This window comes from Ambystoma mexicanum, chromosome 6p, assembly GCF_040938575.1.
Source record: "Ambystoma mexicanum isolate Mex_15411 chromosome 6p, UKY_AmexF1_1, whole genome shotgun sequence".
Taxonomy (NCBI): domain Eukaryota; kingdom Metazoa; phylum Chordata; class Amphibia; order Caudata; family Ambystomatidae; genus Ambystoma; species Ambystoma mexicanum.
The window spans coordinates 386,591,324-386,614,197 of NC_090935.1; the positions used below are offsets into that span (position 1 = coordinate 386,591,324).

General features: G+C 44.3%; 1 protein-coding gene across 1 annotated transcript in view; it reads right to left on the reverse strand.

Moving 5' to 3' along the window:
• Positions 1 to 22,874, reverse strand: part of C9 (complement C9) — a 189,477-nt gene that overhangs the window by 14,450 nt on the left and 152,153 nt on the right. The window contains exons 8-10 of the mRNA XM_069627168.1: positions 20,007 to 20,135; positions 14,270 to 14,448; positions 9,336 to 9,564 (exon numbers count right to left, since the gene is read on the reverse strand). Coding sequence (XP_069483269.1) covers positions 9,336 to 9,564; positions 14,270 to 14,448; positions 20,007 to 20,135 — 537 coding nt within the window. The remainder of the gene's footprint in view (positions 1 to 9,335; positions 9,565 to 14,269; positions 14,449 to 20,006; positions 20,136 to 22,874) is intronic.

Here is a 22,874-nt window from a genome sequence, read left to right on the forward strand (position 1 = left end):
TACGTGTGGTTCGGGTGCGTGTGGGCGTTCCGTCTGCTTCCCTGCAGTACATCCCCAGTTACGCCCTTGTTTTCGCGAGTTGTTCCCCATTCCGCGCATTACGCCCCGTGTTCCGCCCACTTTCTAGTGTATGCGCAGAGGTTGTGCGCTTTCACTGTGCGCGTCGCGCACGTCTTTCGGGATGTTGCAGTGACGTATGCGCCATGCACGGGTTTGGCACACATCCCGAGGTAAACACGCGCAGGGACTTCCATGAATCGCACGCGTGCGCCTGTTTTTTTCCGCTTGCGCCTGCTTGCGCCTGCTTGCGCGAAGAGTTTCGGCGCACGTTTGTTCCATGAATCGGCCCCAAAGTGTTTTAGAGTCAAACATGCATTTATTTTGTTGTTAATGGTATGAGGAACATGCAACGTTATTGAATCCCAATGGTTTGCAGTCTGAACCGTAAACCATGACGTTCTGCTTATTTTTATGCGGTTTGATGTTAGCCAAGGTTGTAAGTTTGCTGGTCACTTAGATTTATTCCAATGGAAACAACATGAGAAATAGAATGTAAAAATGTAGTCCTTGCAGTGATATGGATGGATTATTAATGCCCTTTATAGACACATTTTTTTGATTAGGTATAAATTATATAGTATTTGTAATTGATGTAAATTATGTCAGATTTTTATATCAACGGTTATGTGGAGGCTATATGCATTTCCTCGCTAGAAGTGTATTATTGTATATCAAATGGTGATGATTGTTGTCTATTGTTTTATAGATTACATTAAAATAATTACGTGATGGCCTCATTTTGGACAGGGGTTCATGGGCTCAGTACCTACAATATCTCATAGGGAATCTTTGGGGTCAACACCTGCACCATATTCATTAAGTATTTCATTGGGGCTAAAACCGCGCACCAAAGACCGAAAATGGCAATTCATGACTCTTTTTGAGAAAGTATTAGGGTAATACCTGCGGTTGCAATTCTGGAAAACAAAGTGTGACACATGGAGCATTTTAAAAGTACTTGGTCAATACTACCAGCTGTAGAGGCCACCAAGACAAGAAACGGGCCCACAACATGGCCTCGGGCTGGCCTGATGGGCCTCTCTGTAAGAAATGGCCTTTCATGCCAAACCGGAACATTATGCACAGGACTGCTCTTTAAAAGGTCTGTTCTAGGTGGTCTGTAGCTCAGAAGAAGAAAGTGTAATCGCACAATTCTTCGCGATATAAGTGTTTGTTTAAATGTTGAATGAAAACATGATAATGGCAATTTTGTCCAAGTTATTCATTGACTACTTTGTACTGGTTTTCCTTAGAAGTCAACGTCTGCCATTTTAGTTTCAGGCCCTCCACACAGCCTTTTCCCTCACAAGATAACCATGTCCAGCTCTCTCCTTTGGAAAAGATGAAGTGGCCATTGTGCTCCTGAATGATGAAGTTCAGAGTAAGTGTGAGAGCATCCAAAAAAGCGATTTCCCTTTGTGCAGAATAGTTTCTTTGTTTGATCAGCTATCAGAAACCATCTACAAGATATCTCTCTGTAATCAAATTCTCCCTCCAGACAGTACGGCGGGGACCCCGCATGACATGATGCCGACATAGACCCTTAAAGTGGATGTTGGTCATGGAAGCTAAAAGAGTAAGGTTCAGTGCATGGCACTTAAAGGGTAAGGCTCAGTATTTGGCATTTAAAGGGGAAAGCTCAGTGCTTGGCATTTAAATGCTATGAAACAGTTCTACAAAACGCTTTGGAAAAGGAAGACGGGCAAGGGAAACTAATGGCACATCCTTTTGGAAGCTGGTTTCACAGGGTGTCAAGGCTAGAGAGGAGGGCTTTGCGGGACACTGGTCGATACGTTTGGAAGAATGGCCACTCAGAATCACATCTTGACGGGCTGCCCAGCAGGTTCCAGGAAAGGTTTGAGCACAATATAACACTGTTTCTTGCTTAAGACCATAATCGAGAAAGATACTAGGGCCAGAAGTGCTGCGCACATGTGGCCTTCCTGGACTTGGCTAAAGTCTTTCATTCCATGGAATGGAATCCGTTATGGCTCAAGCAAGACAGAAATGGGGTCCCGCTGGTATAGTTACTGTTGATCCGATTGATCTCTGCTGAACCATCAGCAGCGGGATGTTTTTTCTATGGCTAATGAGTGCTCTCATGATTTCTGATCAAATACGGGGATAAGACCAGGATCCATTTTATTTGAAACAATATTACGTCTATCACGCAATTAATTTTTTTATGAACTATAATGATGTACGTTTTATTCACAATGTGTATGAATTTGATGAAGCTACTTTTAAAAATATGCTCAAGGGCCATATGAAGTATTTTACTTATGCACTCGTATTCTGGGTTTTAATTACTGAAATATATTAAACATTTGTCATGGATTCTTTAGGAATAAAATACTTTTTTGATCTCTCACTCATGTTTGTGTTTTACGTTTTATCTCTTTATTGCTGTTAGCTAAAACGTCTGTCTTTCTGTGGAACAATGTAAAACATATATTTTGAAGCGGACAGCCACTTGAACTAATTGTATATTCACAGCAATAAACTTTACTGTGTCCATTTGTTGGGTTGGGCGGCACCCTATGTAGTAATCAAGAGTGCATAGGCTTAACAAGCTGAGGCATGGCCAACAGTTCTGGATTTTGCAGCTGTACATTGCATTTTACATTCATAGGTATGAATTAGTGTTGGCCCCATAAAGAAGGATCCCGTCAAAACAACAAGAAAAACTGATGGGCCGGGCATCACGTGACTATTAGGTGAGCGGGTAGCCTCTGCTGGCTGAGTAAATACGAGTAACTAGTATATGTTTTAACTGTCGTTGTAGATATATGATTACTTCTGCACACATATCGTTTGGACACTTGTTTACCTGGTTGCTATGTTACAGTCTGTAACTTCATGACCTATTTACCTGTATCCTGGGAAACATGGAATCATGCAAGGTTCCAAACAGTGAGCTATATAAGGTCTCGTGTAAGTGCAGTTTGTCAGCTGACAGTCTGGAAAGGAGGGCCTCCATATGTATAGTAAATGCTTATGCCTTGCAACTCTGGCTTCTGAGGATCCTTCATTACATTAACATTATAAATCTGCAGTGGATTCCTGGAATCTTGAACCTTACCAAGCCTTCTAGAAAGGTGAATAAAATACTTTTACTCCCTGCACCATGCAGCATTGTATCATCAATAATATTAAAACACACCCTTAAGTCCCTGTTACCCAGTGGCAAGAGTTGCGATCTTGGGGCTGCCCAGAATGGTTATTGGTAATATTGGTTCAACTCCATACAGGGAACAGTGTGCAAGTGCGTCTGAACAGTTCGGGCCTCATGGCTAACCTGGTGGAAGTAAACCGGGATGTCAGACAAGGGTGTAACCTTGCACCCCTAATGTTCTGCCTGTACTTGGTTGACCTGCCCGAAAAGCTATTGGCGGGGGAGGGATGTCCAGTCAAGATCTGTTCCAACTATATAGCTAGTCTACTGTGCACAGACAACCTTGTCTTGCTTGACCACACAATAAGGGGTGTGGAAAACAAAATTCAAGACACTGGGGTCATTACGACCCTGGCGTTAAGGGTTTAACGGCGCCGTAAAAGGTGTCGGCGCCGTTAAACCCTTAACGCCTGATTACGAGGTCCCTTTGCGGGACCCGACCTTAAGGCTGGTTTTACCAGCCGTTAAAGTAGGGTGCCGCAAAGGGACCTTAGTGCTAAGTACGGTGCCGCAATTTGAGGCACCGTACTTAGCGCCTTCCCCATTCCCATTGAGCCCTATGGGGCAAAAATGGGAATGGGGAAGGACACATGGTGAATGGGGAATTACCGCCCCGCCAACCTTGGAATGGGGCGGTAATTCCGCCATTCACCATGGCGGACCCCGGCATGGACCATGGTGCTAATAGCACCATGGTTTAGCGCCGGGGTTGTAAGGAGGCCCACTGTTAGAATACCCAAAATAGAATGACTTACCCATCAACATGGGCAAGATAAAAATGATGGTCGTTTCAGGAAGCAAGATAGCTAGGGTTGGCCTGCAGATTGATTCACACAAGGTGCAGTCTGTTAATAGCTACCTATACATGGGATTGGGGGTATCGGTGGAGGGGGCTCACAGAGCCATAGGTGAGAGCAAAAAGAGAAAGGGTAGACAACTAACATGCTTAATTAATACATTTGCAAAACAAACAGCGGGGTACTCGCTCGAGGGGATCCTAAAACTCCACAAAAAGATCTTTTCACCAGCCATTCTCTATGGACTTGATACACTGGACAAGAGGGACCTGACATGGCTAAATGTGGTGGAGGGCCAATTCTGAAGGAGGCTCATGAGTTTGCCAAACACCATGCCAATGGCCAATTTTAGATTACAACTGGGATTAGTGTCTCTCATGAGCCAAGCACTCATACAAAGGGGCATATTATACATAAAATCAAGAAATCGTCCTGTATGCCAATTGCTGCAACTCATGGGCTCGATATATGAAAGGGGAAGCCACCAGGACTACGTTACTCTAAACGAGGCGTATTTTACAAATATAGAATGGTCCTCAGATTTTGAATGGGGTACAAGGCCTGAGATCCTGAAGGCTGTATACAAAAACAAAGTGAAACAGCGGGACTGGCTGGGAAATTACACACATTTGTAAAACCTATATAACTTCAAATATGTATTGGGTATTGGTCATTACTATTTTAAGACACACCACTACCTCCTGAAGTTCCCCAGTACAGTGGTTGGGACCTTCATGTTGAAACTACGGACAACCCAGTTGCATTGCTAGCCCTGCAGGGTGCACATGCAAGATTACCGGCTGAACAGAGAGTGTCGTATGTGTAGGTTCGAAGATAATATGGAAACACCAAGACATGTACTGACACTGTGTCCAAGTAGGGGACCTCCATACATGACAAAACTGGGGCAGTTCGTTGGAAGTTACGACACAATTAAAAGTGAGTTATTGTTTAAACACAGACTTGGAATCCGTGCACATGGCTTTATACTCAGTTTGGAAAGTGATTTTAGAATGTTTAAACAAGTAAAACTAGCAACAACAAAGGCTTGATCGGGCAACACTATTGGCACTTTGGATTTAGTAAATTCTCAGTACTGTGGGGACTAGTCAAATGGCAGATAATAATCCCAAAGATTAAAGGTCAAATGTATAGAGGAAAGGAATTGTGAACATTTTAATATGTACTTCATGTGAATGTTTACCATGATTTATTATGGATTTTATGAGTACACAAATTCATAGGGTATGAATTTGTTATATATATATATATATATATATATATATATATATATATATATATATATATATATATATATATATGACACAGCCACGGTAGTGGCCGTGTAGTTAAGGTTAAGTTGTTGTTTCCATAGGAAGAGCACTTTTTGGGCAGCTTATAACTTCGCTCCCCCTGGACGAATCCTCACCAATCTTTGCAAAATAAGTATATGACCCACTCTAAATTGTCCTGCAAAGTTTGGTGATGTTTGGTCCAGGGGGGGCAAAGTTATAGGGGGGGTCCCAAAACGTTTTTTATCCCCATAGACTGAATGGGGAAAACTTTGCACACGGCTACAGGCCAAATCGCTGGACGGATCTGCACCAAATTTGAGGCAGTGGCAGGTGCTTGGGCGCGAGAGCGTGCTTTTGCAAATTTTGTGACATTCCATCCAGTAGTTCCCTTAAAAATGATCAAAAGGTATGTCTCTAAAAATTCCCACTTCCCTGTTCGCTCCGTGGAGAAGATTGCAATTGGCTATTCTGTGGCGTGCTGCCCGCGACCATGTTGTGCTTTCACCGATTGGTTGTGGCACAGCGTGAACTGCGTCGTAATCTTTCGATAAGTCCGCCATGTTTACTTCGTTTTCTGTTGAACGCGAACATCGGCACTAACATACCTAAACGAAGAAGGCACCAATGCACTTATAACACTTATGGAACACTGTTTCGAAAGGTGAGCGTTAATGAGACGTGGTAGTAGAAAGTCAAACATTGAAGTATTCTTGTGAGCACTGTCATACGGTACAGTGGGACTTGCTACTCATTGTACGAAATGAATTTACTGCGTCCATTTCACAATACATAAACAGAATTACTGCGATCAGGCTTGTGTCCTACTGTTTGAAATCTCAGCCAGCCACCTGCACTATTTCGTACACACAGCCCTTCTGCACGTGTACGGCAGTAGCGGTTCTCATGAATAGCTGCTGATATGTTGTTGCAAAATGAGAATGTGTTTGCATTTGAAGTGAAGGCCACTGCATTTTCTCTTTTCAACACAAGCTCAGTACGGCCGCATATTTGTTGACACCCATAAGGGTCCCTTGTTTTTTAACCTTGAGGTACAGGGAAAGAGTATAAAGAATGTAGGGAGTAACAGTTTGAAAAACATATCGTTTGATAAGGTTATGCTTCATAAACCTTTGCACCGACCATGAGAAATTAGTTTCTGAACAGGCAGTCTTCCACATACACTAGTGTCTGACTACAGCGAACGCAATGGAGGCGCTCCACATCATGTAAGTGTATTTTTGCCGCCTATATACCGAATTGACGTTATGTTTTAGTGTGTAAAAAAAATATATATTTTCCCTAATAATTTACAAGTTTTATGTGTCGTTGCAATTTTTTTCCTATTATGGACATTGCACATTGTTGCCGTTTGTAGGGTGTCACTAGATTTCCCCAAATTAAAATAATATTTAATAAAAAAGGTATGTGTTACAATTTTGTTTTGTGCACAGGTGGTGCAGTGATACACGTTTTATTTCCCCTTCCACCGCGCAGCTACTTCCAAACAAAAATTGTATTATTAATAACGACGTTCCAGCTTTCTGTGCTGTTCGATTTATTTTTCCAATTATGGACATTGCACATTGTCGCCATCCCTAGGGACCCACTACATTTCCTCCTATTGAATACATTTTTGACTGAAAATGTTATGTATTACAAATGTGGTTTATCCAAAGGTTGCGTATTCATACATCTTTTAATTCCCATTTCCTCCTCAGATACTTCCTTCCCTATTGTGATTGTCACGGATTACAGATGCCGAGTGATGGCTTCTTTACCCGTCAAATGCAACTGTTCATAACCGGCTGTCTGAGCATCATAATTCACTGGGATGATCGTGTGGGCCCTCTGTGTCCCTATGCTGCTGTTGCTATAAGAAGTAACATTCCACCCTTTCTGGTGGTGTAGATCACAGCGGTTGACGTCATCTTGCACATCAATGTGGGAGAAAACGACTACTGTGGCAGCAACGCTTACTTTCTGTGTGTGGAAAAAAACAACGTGACCTTTTACATTCTCATTGTTGACCAAAGAGACAAACTTAATACTTCTATGGAAAAGTGAATAGTGCCATCTTCTAGAACAGTTCATTTTGAAACAAAACTACTTTACTACTTGCAGAGGGCGATGATTTCACTCAGTTTATTGTGAAATAAAACTACTGGACACATTTTTAAATGTTAGTATTTTCTTTACAAATGTACTCTCTGTTTTCACAATGTGGCATGCTACGTTGCAGGTCGTAATGCATTCTTTTGTAGGTGCTACATCATGGCATGTACGTCCATATTGTTTAAGCTGCCAAGGAACGTTATGGAGAAAGGTACTCCATACCACTTGCATTGGCAACGGGAGGGTCAGGCCCATTTCATATGCTTTAGTGCCGTCAGGCCAATTTCTGTCGCCGTCAGCCCACTTTCTGTCACCCAGATGTCCTATGCACAGAAATGTTTGTACAATAATATATGGTTACACCCTCCCAATGCACATATCTTCACACCTTTCCACCTGTGTCACTTTCAAAATGATGTGTCGAAAGGTGAGTGTTAATGGTGTTGCATCCAGTATTTCTGACGTCATTGCGATTCCCATCACAGAGTATTCTGACTGTCAGTAAATACACCTACCTGGCCTAGATATGACAGTGAACAAAACGAAGGGGCTACACATGTGATGTCATCAGTGATGTCATCAATGACATTTGTGACATCATCTTCCTTGTCCTCAGTGTTCGTGTTAGCAGTGCACAGTGTTGCGGGCAGTTACGGTTGCTTAGCTTACCATAATGGGGGAATGTGCAGTGTTTTTTCGTTTCACTGTGAAGTATAACATCCCTTTAACAAAGTTTTTTTTAAATAAATGTACATATATATATATATATATATATATATGGCAGGCAACAAAAACAAATAGGCTAAACATGTGATGTTGTCAGTGATGTCATCAGTGACATTTGAGAGGACAGCTTTCATGTTCTGGGTGTTAGTGTTAGCAGTGCACAGTGGTGATGGCAAGTAAGGGGGCTCAGTCTGCCATAACTGACACATTTTCGGGGTTATTCGTTTTTAATTCGAACCGCAACGGGGAGGGCGAACATTTTTTTTAGTGAAGTGCACAGTAGGGCAACTTAACCATAACGTCCCCCCAACAAAGTTTTTCTTGTAGTGCATATATATATATATATATATATATATATATATAACAAAAACGAGGAAAGGGGCGCACTCCAGTTCCCAGGGAGGCTGTCTTAGCTGCAAGGGCTTCTGGTAGATGTAGTCATCTGGTTAGCAAGGAAAAAGCTCACACCCAATCCAGGGAACTGGAGTGCACCCCTTTCCTCGTTTTTGCCATTTTTCCAGGATCTTGAAGGGTGGAATCTTCATGACCTGACAGGGTGCTGCACCAGGGTGATACATGCCCGGCTTTGGAGTGCCTCACTGTACGCTACTCCACCCCCTTTCTCCATTGTGAGATTGGTCGTGAGCTTTTTCCTTGCTAACCTGATGACTACATCTACCAGAAGCCCTTGCAGCAGATTATCATCACCTGCACTTGCTCTGAGCTGCAAGTTAAGACAGCCTCCCTGATGACACGTATTGGCACAGAACCCGGTCGGAGGAGAACACCAGTGGCTTGGAAGGTTGTGCAGGGAACTGGAGTGCACTCCTTTCCTCGTTTTTGATATATATATATATACATATATATATATAAAATGCACCAGAGTAAGATTTGTAAAAAAAGGTAAATGAATTGAAGAATTAACAAGTCGACAATATGATGAGATCTGAAAAGGTGCTGATGGTATGTTTTGTAAAGGTTCTTTATGAATCAACACAAATAAAATAAAAAATAAAAATTGTCAGGCCTCAAACCCCACCATTTACTTCAACTTCACTATTCGCTCCATGCCCACCAAGCGCACGTACACAAACAAACACACACGTGTCCCATTACACGTATGCTTATTGCACATAATGCAATCATGTTCTGATTTGACATTTCTCTTACCGCCTAATTGCTCCGACTTCCTGTTCTGGCAGGCAATGCCTTTAAAGTAGGGTGAACATTGGCAAAAGCACTCTCCGTCCACAAGTACTGCAGTCCCACCATTCTGGCATGGCTGACACTTGCAAACATTGAATTCGTCCAGGTAATCCTCAATGGCTCTTTCCAAATTTTCTTTCTTTTCATATGCATTTTGCATTTTCACAGGAATGAGAGTATATATTGGAGCAGGCTGCAATACAATAAAACATCAAACAAAGAATGAGTCCAGGTGGAGATTATGCATATAGCAATGGATACAACTATGCAGAACCAATAGGTTTAATTATCTAGAGGACTTCAATATGTCCCCTTGCATTTGCCTGTTACGCAATATGTTGATAATGGTTACCTCGGCGGGTCATTCCGACTGGTCTCATCCTGTTGTCCATGGTAATGGCCTAAGTAAAGGGGGGCTAGTATAGAGGATTGTGACCATCAGCATGTTGGTATGGCCCACCGCGGTAGCCATCATCATATTGGTATGGCTCACCGTGTTAGCCATCAGCATGTTGGTATGGCCCACCGAGTTGACTCACAGTGTATTTGCCACTTCATAAATTCTGCCCCCTTACGATATTTTAGAGATGGATATTTGCCAACATGTGCTTGTGTTAGCATTATTGCGTTATTGTATTACTATCAAAAATGTATGCGATTATAATGAAAGGCAAGCAGTTACTGTGAAACCAAATTAGTTTCCACTTTAGTACTGATTTTTCTATATGGCCATTCCTAGCTGAAACATATCTACACACTTTTATAACAGATCAATCAAAAGTGTTGATTATTCGAGAAATCAAGAAAAATAAGGTATCAGCTAAATGTCTCAGTTGGTCGCTATACCGCCCAAAGTGCATGTGTTTGTTCCCAGTGCAGCCTGAACAACTCCTCACACAATCAACAGACACAGCCTCCCAACTATGAAAAATGGCGAAACCCAATGGAGGCGACCACACAGAGGATCACCGACCATAACTCTTCCTGCCTACGCCCAACTCTAGGCTTCCCATTTCTAGGACATTGTGAAACAAGAACTGGCAAAGTTTTGACTTTTGTGTGGACATGGGATAGTCATTTGCCAGACACTTCCATAACAGTACTCCCTTGCCATGTGATAGCAACAGCTGGAAGACCGTGCAAGAACCTGGTTGTATAATGTCAGAGCCCTGCAAATACACTTCTAATACAAATACAAATGTCTAAACAGTTGGCTTTGCCAATGCTTGATTTTAATAAGACTACAGTGCAAGGAACACATGCAAGGAAACTCACATGGCTTATAAATAATGCGACTGAAGGTATTTTTATTACACCAGGAGCGGATGTACAGTGGCAATTGAGATATTAACTCTCAGAAGACTGCTTGGAAATAACTGCGGCATGCCCTATGTTGCACAACGTTTGATGTTAATGCATGGTAGAGCTAAGTCAAATAGATCCCAGGAGGGTGTGTTTTTGGCAGAGAGAGGCGGGTAGTGAAGGCCACGGACGGTCAATGGCTGATTAATGACCAAACAACCACAGGCTCGGGTCCCACATCTCCCATAGGCCATCTACCTTCTATCTGTAGTCCAATGCAACTGTTTTGGCATACAGTCACAATTTAAGTGTGGTACTGTAAGCCTCGACACACAGCAGCACCACTGAAATCCCTTAATTAGTCATGTAAAATGGATGGCAGAAGTACAATCACTGGACGAGGGTGGTTCCAGTCGATTCACTTTTCAAGAAATGCATGTGATTATTTCAATGCCATTATGCAATCAATCCATAGCCGATTGTAACCATTTACAGAACACAATTCCACATTGGCCTTTGCATTTTAATACTTATTGCAGAGAATTACAAATGCACATTGCTGACTTGCCAGTACACAACCGAGCAGAGTGAGGTTAACTTGCACTGCGCATAAGTCAGAAAAGCAGACCATAGCTGGCTTCCATATTAGCTGGCATTTGGAGCAGATCCAAAAGCATTCTAAGATCTCTTTGGCTCTTCAGATGGTTTTGGACTACGATTTCAATGATCCCTCCCAATTAACTATGCTGGCTAGGCTGGATGGGAGTTGTAGTCCAAACCATATGGAGATCCAAAGGTTCCAGACCTCTGCTCTATGTCAACTAAAAGAGTGCATGAAAATGTTCCTTCTACCAAGAGTGTCTTCTGTCCTTTAACCCCAATCAACGGAGATCAAAATGTAAACATGCACTTGGCTACACCCTTGAAATAAATATGGAGTGGTAAGAGGATGAGGTGACCATGCCCGTAGTTAAGAGGCATTGCAGCATTTTCAATTTGATGCGGATTGTGGATTTGAGATGGAGGATGCTGGTGTGCAGCACATTTGTGTAATCTAGCCTAGCATTTATCGTGGCAACACATTTAGCACGGTTTTGCGTTGAAGGTAGGACAGAGTTTTCTCAATTAAACTCTGGTATTGCACCCTCCCTTGCTCCTTCTACAGGGGTGGACTAGGAACCAAAAGTGGCCCTGAAATGTTTTTCAAAGTGGCCCCATGTTTCACCATATGAGCAAGCCCAACCCCTTGAAATAGTTTTAGTTGGGTTTCTCACAAAAGAACATTTGTAAAAATGTGGTCCAAATAGAGCATTTTATAGCACATTTGCCCCTACATAGGGATTAACAGCACATTTGTTAAGAGTGAACAATAACAACTTCTTTCCTTAAAAGGCCCCTGGTGCAAAGGCCCACCTGTAAATCTCCAGAGTTCTCTGTAGGCCAGTCCACTCCTGTTCCTCTACCAATGCAAATTTCTCTACTACCCCTGCATCCTGAGTGTAACCCCTTGGTGTGTCCCCTTTGTACAGTGCTCCGTTGCTACCCAGCTTGGTTTGTGCTTTAGATACCCCAACTACTTGGCACCTCTAGCCCACCTCATCTCTACCTTCTGCTCCAACTTTCCGGGTAATGTGGATAACACTCAGCTCCCCTTCAGGCTCCCCTCAGCATCCTCTGCTCTCTGGCTCATACCTGACTGACTATCCGCGATTCAGGTTTGATAGACCTCCAACATTCTCTGCCTTAATGCCAGTAAGACTGAGATCCTTCTCATTGGGATTCATGATCCCGCTTTCCCTCTTTCACTTTGGCCGCCCACCCTGTGCCATCTACCCGCACCTTCCTGTGAGGCGAAGAACCACTGGGTCATCTTCGACTCCACCCTCTCTTCTCCTCACATCTCTGATGTCTCTAAGAAGTCTCACTACCAGCTGCACCTCCTCAGAGATATTCTTCCCTTTCTCACTTTCCCCCAGAAGCTCACTGTCTCCAGAGCTCTGGTTGTCTCTAGGCTGGACTACTGCAACAGTCTCTTTCTAAATCTGCCTTCCTCTACTCTTCGCCCTCTGTAACTAATCCAGAACAGGACTGCGAGACTTGTCCTTGGCCTCAAGCCCAGGGATCGTATCTCTCCAGCCCTGAAAACTCTCCACTGGCTCCCGGTGGCTGCAAGGATCAAGTTCATGACCCTCTGCATCGACCACAAGGCTTCCTGGGGCTGGGGAACACACTATATCCAACTTTCTCTTCCTAAACCTCTTCCTTCTCAAGCCCTCCGCTCATCCACCTCCAAATCTCGGAGGGTCAGACGTTTCTCCAGGCAGAGAGTGGGGGTAGATGTTTGTCTTCGGCTGGGACCTCCTTCTACAACAGCCTCCCTGCCTCTCTCAAACTTGAGCAGGACCACCTATCCCTCTCCCCTGCTGATGCTCCTCTCTGCTTAGCTAACTGGTTACCTAGCCACCCACTGAACCTCACATGCTTTAGGATCCTGCACCACCAGTAGCCCCCTGAAATATGACATGATACAATATGGCATTTGTAATGCGCCTATACACAAGTGTTTGACTGTACTGCCTCCAAACCTCCCACCCACTTAGGGACTGTGTCTGCAACCCTACAATCTCCCTGCACTTACCTCTGCACTTACTTGAGCCACCCCTGGAAGCACTTAACGCATTTTCGCCACTGCATCTCCCCGCCCTTGACACTTTTCCTTTTTCACTCCACCTCGCACCTGCATGATCTGAATGACACAAGGCCTGGCAAGATCGTTGTTTTGCCCTCCCCTGTCTTCTTGCGCCTATAAACACTTGTGTACTGGCGCATTATAAATTACTTATCATATCATATATACATAGAGTAAATAATTAGTTGTATTTGCTGATAGTCATGGCCTCATCAAACAGAGAAGGAGACCCTCCCCAAGATTATTAAGGACTGCGAGGAGCAAAGGAGAAACAGGGTAATGAGGATTGCTTTGCCTCATTCACTCACAGTAACACTCAATTTCTCTCAATAACTCCCTCGCTCTCCCTGTTCTGCCATATGATGGAGGCCCCTAGATTTAATATAGTACTTATGTTGTAGGAAATCATATAAGGCACTTTAGCTGCACCGTTTAAACAAAGAACGGATATTCTCTCTGAAATTAATGTGCATTCAATTGAGCGCTCAAAGCACTTGAAATTATAACGGTGGCTGAAAGAATTAGATTACTAACAATTGATTCATAGAATCATTTTATAATGGTGCAAGCCCATTGGAAAAGGCTCCGTGAATCAGGCCCCAAGATTCACAAAACACCATGCAGGGATTTAAAATGACATGGTTCTGGCCCTGTAATTTCTGCTTATTACAGTGGAGTTAAAGACCCAGTGCTGAGCAGAAATTCCTGCCCTTAAGCGCAGAAGTGGTTCAACAAGCTTTCTGATGCTAAAGAGCTGAGGAGTTCTGATCTTTGTGTTAAATGAAGATAAAGGGAGAGTCACAGCATTGCAAATGGCGGCACATCCCTGTCACTGTCCACAGCTCAAACATAAAGAGCAACGAAGCGGGCATGCCCCTCCCCCCCCGCCTGGGAAACGCCCCCTTACCTTCTGCTGAATTACGACTGGAGCATCGACCAGGGACGCCGCCCAGCTCTTCATATCCTCCGCAGTGATAGAGTTGTAATCCGCCGCCAGCTGTTCATTTAGTTTAGCTGTCCAATCAATAGTGCCGCCCTTGACAAGCGGAATGATTTCTTTAATAAGTCCGGAACTTCCGGGAGTTTCTTCAACAACAAAAAAAGGGAAAAACCCACGTCTTAGTCTTTTATATGTTGTTGTTGTTGGGGGCCTAGGTACCTAAGCCAAAGGGCTTTGCTCTATGCGTTTTCATTTTAAGAGCTTTGTTCGGCTTAGCTGTTAGCACATATAGAACAAATTCCCATCAATAAAAACAGATAATACATATAAATACATGATGATATAAATAAGCTTAAAACACATTGGACTAAAAAGATAAAATACAAAGGCCTCCTAAAATTAATTCCTCCCCCTAAGAGGGGTCTGGGAGGAGAGTAAAACTCGCAGCCTTAAAGCAGACCCCACGAGTAACTCATACACTCTCCAAAAATCTGCTTCTTAGGAGCCAGGTGTGATGGGCATATCTAGCTATAGAAAAAATAACCTTCCAGTCCGAAGAGCAGGAGAAAAGAGACATAGCATTACGTGTATTTCTCATGCACAGCACCAATAAAATGGGTCTCAAGTACCTGCAGCCCAAAGTTAGTAATGCTGGCATATTACCGTAAAGTGCAATAAAGATTCATCGGCTGTATTGCATAGGGGGCATACTCCACCATTAGAAGGGGGCCATGAGCAAGTAGAACGTGCTGTAGGTAAAAATCCTAACCTAAAGCGTACATACAGGGAGCACTCGTAAGCTGGGTGGATCTCGTCCAGAATGTGTTTACGATTCCACAACATATTGATAGACAAAAATTCCGGGCCATTCTTCAGGGCACAGGCTGACAATTCAGATGTTGGCCCTAGCAATAACTTTAGCCTTTGCCTTCAAATGGGGTTTAAGCGTGGAACAACATTCAGTAGGGGCCAGCCACAGGAAACCTACTTCCAACCCTATTAACATCCTTTTCAATAATGATCCCAGATGTTTAAAGATTTCACCCCAATCCCATAGGTCCAGATGTTTAAAGAGGCACCTTCGGAGATTGGGGTTACCTTTCCCCCAATTAAAACGCCAGCCAGTTTCCTTAAATAATAAGTCCATTCCTCTACTTAGGGCCGATTTAATTTCCGTTCTCTGAATCTTACTACCCAGAGAACTTAATAATGGATTTGAGGGGCCATTCATCAATTTGATGAAGAGCGCAGCCCTCTTTTTTAGCACCATAGCTTTAGGAGAATGCAATCATCATTTTCTCATGCCGTGCACACCCACAGTTGGTTGCACCCTCCAGTTTTAGAACATTTCTGAGAGCATCCCCAAACAAAGTGATACCAGGGGACGACCACAGTCGCAGCCACTATAGGACTGGTTTTAGGGCAATCTGAGCGGCAATAGGCTATGTTTGGAGGTCCAAATGTAACAAAGAGGTGGGGCATTTTTTGGTAACAGCAATAATTTCTTTAGGCATGTATTCTCAATGACCGTTAAACCTTTTGTGGGGGCATAACCTCATATCTCAGCACCATATAGTGCTGCTGGGAGGGTTGTTTGTCAAACAACTCCACAGCCAGAGCGATTGCCCCCGCTATACACTTACATGCCTGCCACATGCCCAGCCTCACCATGCAGTGAGCAATTTCCAGACATAGTCCCCCCACCCCCACTCCCTTGTGCAGAGAACACCTCTCCAGCTCTCTCTCTTCTTGGTGCTACTGTTAGAAAAGATGTCCATTCCATGTGTAATTTTCCCTCCAGTTGAGTACCCCCCCAATTTTTGCTTTGTTTAAACACCATAGTCTGACTTTGCCAGAGGAGTACAGCCTTCTGCTGCATTCCCATGGGCTTGTTTTCTCTCACTTTGTTATGGGGTAACTGACATGACCTTTAGACAGTCAGTACTGGGAGACTGTTTCCCTTAGTCCTTGTCAATGTTGCAACATTTCTGCAACATGTTGCAAGTGCACAATGTCCCTTCCAGTATATTGCACTTGGGTCTTCCTGTCATTTCCAAAGGCCCTGGTAACATTCTTAGGAGGAGTACAGAAGTGCCTTGGACAGGGCTGGTGGCAGCTTATCTTTTCATATATTTTTAACCCTTGCCTGCCAGGTAAACCGCAGTTACCGCATTTGGCATGGTGAGGTGGTGTGGCTCCAAAATGTCCATGCAACAAGTTCTTTGTCCTATCATTTGGCCATCTTGCCCCCTTCACCAGCCCCAGGTCGAGTTGACCCGGGTCAGTCCTTATTTGGGCATGCATTCTCCCGCGATATGCCAACCTTTTGCGGGCTTCTGCATGCCTTGTGTGCGCACCCACAGGATGTAGGCTGGACCGTTCAGACTCTCTGGAACCCAGGATGTGTATTGGAACTAGAGTGCTGTGAATGCCTAGGACCACTGTGGTCCATGATTGGTCCACGTATGGTGTGCCTGTATGTGAGCAGATCTCCCATTGGGTCCTCTTCGCTTTGGCGTGAAGGAGATTTTGGATAAGAGAGGGCTCCAAACACCCATACCATGTCGATCTTTGGAGTCCTCCCTGAACTAATGATAGGACCAAAGTATCCTGAAACTAAGAAGCCAAGTCGTCAAGTGAAGGAACCGCTGGTGACCCGCTGGAAGGTTTGACACCCTGAGCCCACAGTCGTCCCACTGGGCCCCTCTGCATCTGGTCGTCCTACAAGGTCTGTGAAGATGCTTCCACCCATTAGAATAGTGGGACCAACTATTCTTGACACCTTTATCAAAAACAGAAAGTAAGCCTTTTTGGAAGTGTCCCTTGGCCAACCAGTGGGCTGACTAGCTGGCGCAGGAGTTTTGCCCTGATACCGCTGCTGTTTCGAGGAGGCCCTTGAAACTTGGTACCTTGCATACTCAGTGTGCACAGCACTTTCACACTGAATTTCGTACACTTGGCATTCCCAGGTCTGGAGTAAAGTGAGTGCGCCCGAACTGGAGTAAACGCGGTTACCGTGTCGTCCAGCCATGGTGACAAACTTTGTAAGTTCTTTGCAGCTGTGGTCCTCTGTGCCCTGAAGTCTGCTGCAATGGAACTGGCCTGATCCATCCACCAGGAGCAGAGAAATGGTCATTGTCCCGTTTGGGGATCAATGCTGTGTCTTCGTCACTGAAAGCCGCAGCGCCGCGAGATTGCAGAATTTGAACCTGCTACTGAAGTGGACTCGACAGCCGAAGTTTGGTCCGGTGTGCGCCGGGGCCGGTGAGTAATTGGAACCCTTGCCTGTGGCCCCTAGCACATCCATGCATTTCTACGCACAAGTGGCCCCTGGGGGCCCCTCTCCTTTCCTTTCCACAGCTAGTGCGAACTAGCAAACTATTCCCAACTCTTGGAAACTGCTCTGCCCTCAAGTGGAGACCTACACAATACCCTATTTCGCCCATTTGAACTACCGTGTGCACCAGCTTTGCAAGTACATTTGAGCATTAGGCTCCCCTCATTTTAGGGATTGGACTGCTTCCAGTTAGGATTGTGTTTGATGCAGAAGGGCCTAAGGACTATTTGCACTGCCTACTTCCTTCCCTATTTAGGTTGTGGACCCATTTGGTGCAGTCACCCTTTAGTCCCCATTGGTCTTGCATATGTGTGTATAGATAGGATTGTATTGGTTTTAATAGTATTTCTGTGATTTTCTTAGTGTGGGTTGAATTGCAAAGGCCTTGGAATAAATGTATTTGTATTTTTGATATATATGCACCTGACTGGGAGTGATTTGTAAGTGTCCTTTACTCAGTGTGCTCATTGAGGTCCTTCAGTCACCCTCACACCTCCTGACACCTAGTCTTGACCGCCGCCAGAGCTACCTTGATTGGACTGGCTTGTCTAGAAGGCTACCCTGTTCCAAGAAACTAGGCTGGCCTTCCGAACCTTTGCCCACCAGGTAGGAGTTCAGAAACCCATCTTAACAGCTACACCCCATAGAACACAGTGTACATTCATTTCAATTGGACACAAAGCTCCTTTACATTTTCCTTCTCATTCCTTCCTGAGGATCTTATCTATCCCTCGCCCCCATCCCAACTATGTACCCCCCTTTGCTTCTCCCCATAACTACGCAATGTTCTATCATACTCCTCCTTTGCCTCTCACAGGCAAAGTGCTTGGAAGACATAAGCTGTGGCAAGTGGTACCACAAATGCAAGATAACAATGTTTTGTTGTCAAGGCGTTTTGTTACTGAAGTTCTATATTGGCTAATCAATTAGCAGGTTTTATCGTAATAAATATTTCTGAAAAAGTGTAATTACAGGAGCTAAACATGTATAGGTCGTACATATATGAACGATTGACAAGCAAGCAAACAATAGAAAATAAAAAAATAAACAATGTTACTGATGTTAAATAAAACATTTCATATTTAAGAAAGTGTATGGAACTTCATAAGGTTCCGTGATACTATCAGAGAATTGTACTATATGCTTTTCTGAGAATCCGATGCGGTAACCGATAGAGACGTGTCAGTGTACAATTTTTAAGTCCCTGAGACAACTCCTAATTGAGTGGGTTAGGTCATAGTTTGTATCATTACCAGTGTATATTTATTCATACACAGAATTTACACACCGAAATGTGTATGTTATGTATTGTTGTACCAATGTCTTTTGCATGTTTCAATTAATAAGGAAGACATTTTGAAATTGAATGGGTTTTGCTTATTAGGAAATCATCATATAGTAAGGTGGTTCTAGATGAAACAATTACTTGTGCAGGTCAAGCACAGAACATCACAAATGAATTGCTTTATAGTTATGTTGGTGTCCCCTGCTTTTTCTGGGTCATTTCTATTGGCATGTTCACTGTTGCCCTGACAACATAATGGGGGTTCCTTGAGAGTATGGTGGTAATGGAGAAAAATGGCGACAACAAAATAGCTTTAATGTATCCTGCTCCGCCATATCACGAGTGCGGCGGAAAACAGGCAGAAATACTTCAGAGTTCTGGATGTATTTCCTCCAGAAAAATTCAGCAATGATCACTGGTGTAACTACCAATGGCTTAAATTCCTCTAAACCCCAAAGCACTCCTAAGAAGAGCAACACAAGGCGCAATTTAGTGGACTTGCTGCCTAAACAGCAAACGGTAATGAAAAACAAATACAAATTCCCCCATACTGGAAATTGGGCCCAATGTCTGGGACGCGCAGCACAGCCCTCACTATTTTCAAGTATCCTGCACACAGAAAGCTACAAGTGGAATAATCGCCTACAAGAGCACTCCCAAAAACATCACAACCAGCAATGAGCTTGAGTGGTTCATCGCTCCAACAATAGCATTGCATAGCCCTCTTTTGTACTCAATTCATTAAAGAATTGGGTTGGTATTAGCCACCCAAGAGCCTATTTACTCTCAAAGCGTGAGATCGCCATGCCCCAGATGACTTGCAACGAAGTCGACTGATTTTTTTTAACCTGTTTGAGAGATTTGCAAGTCTGCCTGAGAAAGGCAGGCTTACAAGTTTGGCAGTGTGGGAAAAAATACTGTTTGCCTCCATTTCTCCTGCACCGCCAAACTACAAGTTTTTCAGTATTATCGGATGGTAACACCAGCGATTTTTTTTAGGTCAAGTGGAGGAGTTGCCCTGTTCATTTCAGAATAAAACTTAAAATTCGAATTGTGTATTCTGTAGAAAAAAAGGTACTTACTGGAATCCTGTGTCCCTGATTTGGGGCATTTTTTGCCATCTAGCTTTGCACCACCTTCGAATCCATCACCTGCCACGCCCACATTAAGGTTATAGCCAATGCAGTTTGACACGTCTTCTGAAGTTAGATCTGTGAGGGGATAAACAACAGTTTTTAATGAACGATATCATCTTTGAGCGTTGTACTTCCCAAATAGAGGACGGTCGAAAATATATTTTAAAAAACACACCACTTAACGGAAGCATCAGAATTAAACCATCGCCATTGTCTGCTGTGCTTTTTATGACTTTTGACGTGGCACTGGGGAAATTCTGAAATTCTGCTTCTATTCCTGTAGACCTTGCCTGGTGGGTTCATGAATGGGTCACTCCTCTGGGTCTCCCATCCATACAGCTCGGGTGTATGGGCGTGTAGAATGAGGCATCTTAACCCTTATTTTTTGTCTCCGAGCCATGATACAGTGACAACATCATGCCTGTTATGTATATGTATATTTCCTTGGCTCAACGCCATGGATGTACAGCATGGCAGTGTCTCTAGCTTATGTATGTGGTTAGGGGTGGGGGGAATAATTAAACATGCCTTTTATCTCAAACCTACGGATCTGTGTTTTTCTGGTGTGCCATTTACATTATGTTGGGATGTTCAACATATAGCACAAGGATCCCTTTCTGTTTGGAGACCCTCTTTTCTGGATGATGTCTTTTTAGAACACATTATACCATTGGAAGTTTTTCATTCATTTCTTAATTGTGCGTCTCTTTTTTTCTGACTGTTTCTTATAGCAACCACTTAGATTCATTGGGGCAGATTCTCAAAATAGATCTTCGGAGCAAATCTGAGATGCGCAGCAAAAAGACGTGCATGATCCTCCGAAGTGTGCACCTCGTAGATGCGCTATTGCAAGTAAAATGCTCGTAAGGAGGGCAAAGGCTTCTGAAAGGGTGCAGAACACATGTAAATCAGCCTATCGATGCCTCCAAGACGAGAGGGGGCAGAAGAAGTTGTGCCAAAAAACTCCATTCATAAATGTTGAGCAAATAAATTGCTCCAAAAAACGCCCTACACCGTTACCGTCAAATAAAGTGGCACAAGCGGCCCAACAAATGAATAAAGTGATTAATCACCAAAATAAGTGACACATCAAACTGCAATCAGAACACATAACACAGTATAACAGGCCATCAAATTCCAGAAGTTGCACGTTTCCAAAATGGCCAATCCAGTGGGCTGCTCCGACTCAGAAAGGATTTTTTCCCTATTCAAAGTGGCAAAGGAAAAGGTCATCCTCAGGTAGCATTTCCCCAAGGAACAAGTTACTTACCTGTAAATATTGTTCTCCAGCATGGGTCTGGCATTGATTCACATGCTCATGAATATTCCCCGTCGTCAGGCTGGAAATCCTCGGTAAAGAAAAAATCCGTTTCAGTTACGTTTCTGAACTGTCTTTCTACTAGTAACCAATCACTGGTCTCTGGGTCATACTGCCCCCAGCCAATGACTGCCCTCTACCTAAGCCCCTCCTCTGGCAGCCATCTTCAGATTTGGTAGCATGTAAAGTGGCAGTAGGACCAAGAGAAGAGCCGCACAGGGGTCGGAGGGAGGATTCACATGTGAATCCATGCCAGACCCATGCTGGAGAACTACAGTCACAGGTAAGTAACTTGTTCCTTCTCCAGCATGGGGTCTGGCATGGATTCACATGCTCATGAATACAAGAATACAAAGCAGTACACACATGTACAATCATGGAAGGTTGCAAGGCTCAACATTAAGCATTTCAACCACTCAACATTAAGCATCTCTTACCTCCTCACCAGGCTCACCTTCAAGCGAACAGGTTGCGCAGCACTGCTTGGCCGTCTTTGGACCCCTGCCTGGAATCCCGGTCAACGCAGTAGAATCTCATGAAGGTGTGAGTCGACCTCCATGTAGCAGCCCTGCAGATGTCCAGCAGGGGCACACCAGACAGGAACGCCGTAGTAGCAGTGATCGCTCTGGTTGAATGGGCTCTCGGGCGGCAAGGCATAAGTTGGTTTGCCATCCGGTGACAGTGCATGATGCAGCCGGAGAGCCATCTGGAAATGGAAGCCTTCGAGAGGGCATTCCCTTGGTTCACAGGGCCAAAGTTCACAAACATCTGTGATGTCTTCCGAAAACTCTTCGTGCGGTCCACGTAGAACTTAGGACTTCAGCGCTCTAGCTACATCCAGCGAGTGCAAAGTCCTCTCAGCCGGCGACCAAGGCGACGGGAACAAAACAGGTAACACCAAGGGCTCGTTGAGATGGAAGTCCGATGGCACCTTGGGCATGCGCACCACCCTCGTCTCGTGGAATGTCAACTATGGAGGTTTACAGGAGAGGGCCTGGATCTCTCCTACTTGTCGTGCAGAGGTGATGGCCACAAGAAACGCTGTCTTCCATGATAGGAACTTTAGCAGTGCCGAAAGCAAGGGCTCGAATGGGGGACCCATGAGCCTGGTCAGCACCACGTTGAGCTCCCACGCCGGGGCCGGAGCCTTCACCGGCGGGAATGAGCGGAACAATCCTTTCATGAACTCCTTCACCAGGCAGTGAGACCACAGTGACAACCGCCCCGGAGTTCTGGTGTAGCGGGAGATAGCCGCCAGATGGATCTTGATGGAGGCATGTGCCAGCCCCGCCTTGGCCAGCGACAGCAAGTAAGGCAGCACTTGAGGGGCGGTAATCCGTAGCGGGTTGATCTTCTGTGCACAGCACCAGACAGAGAACCTCTTCCATGTATGTCTATAGCACTTAAGAGTCGAGGATGCCCTGGCCTTTGCAAGGACCTACTTGCAGTCCACCAGGATATCGTAGCCTCCAAACTCTAGTGCTGCAGGAGGCAGG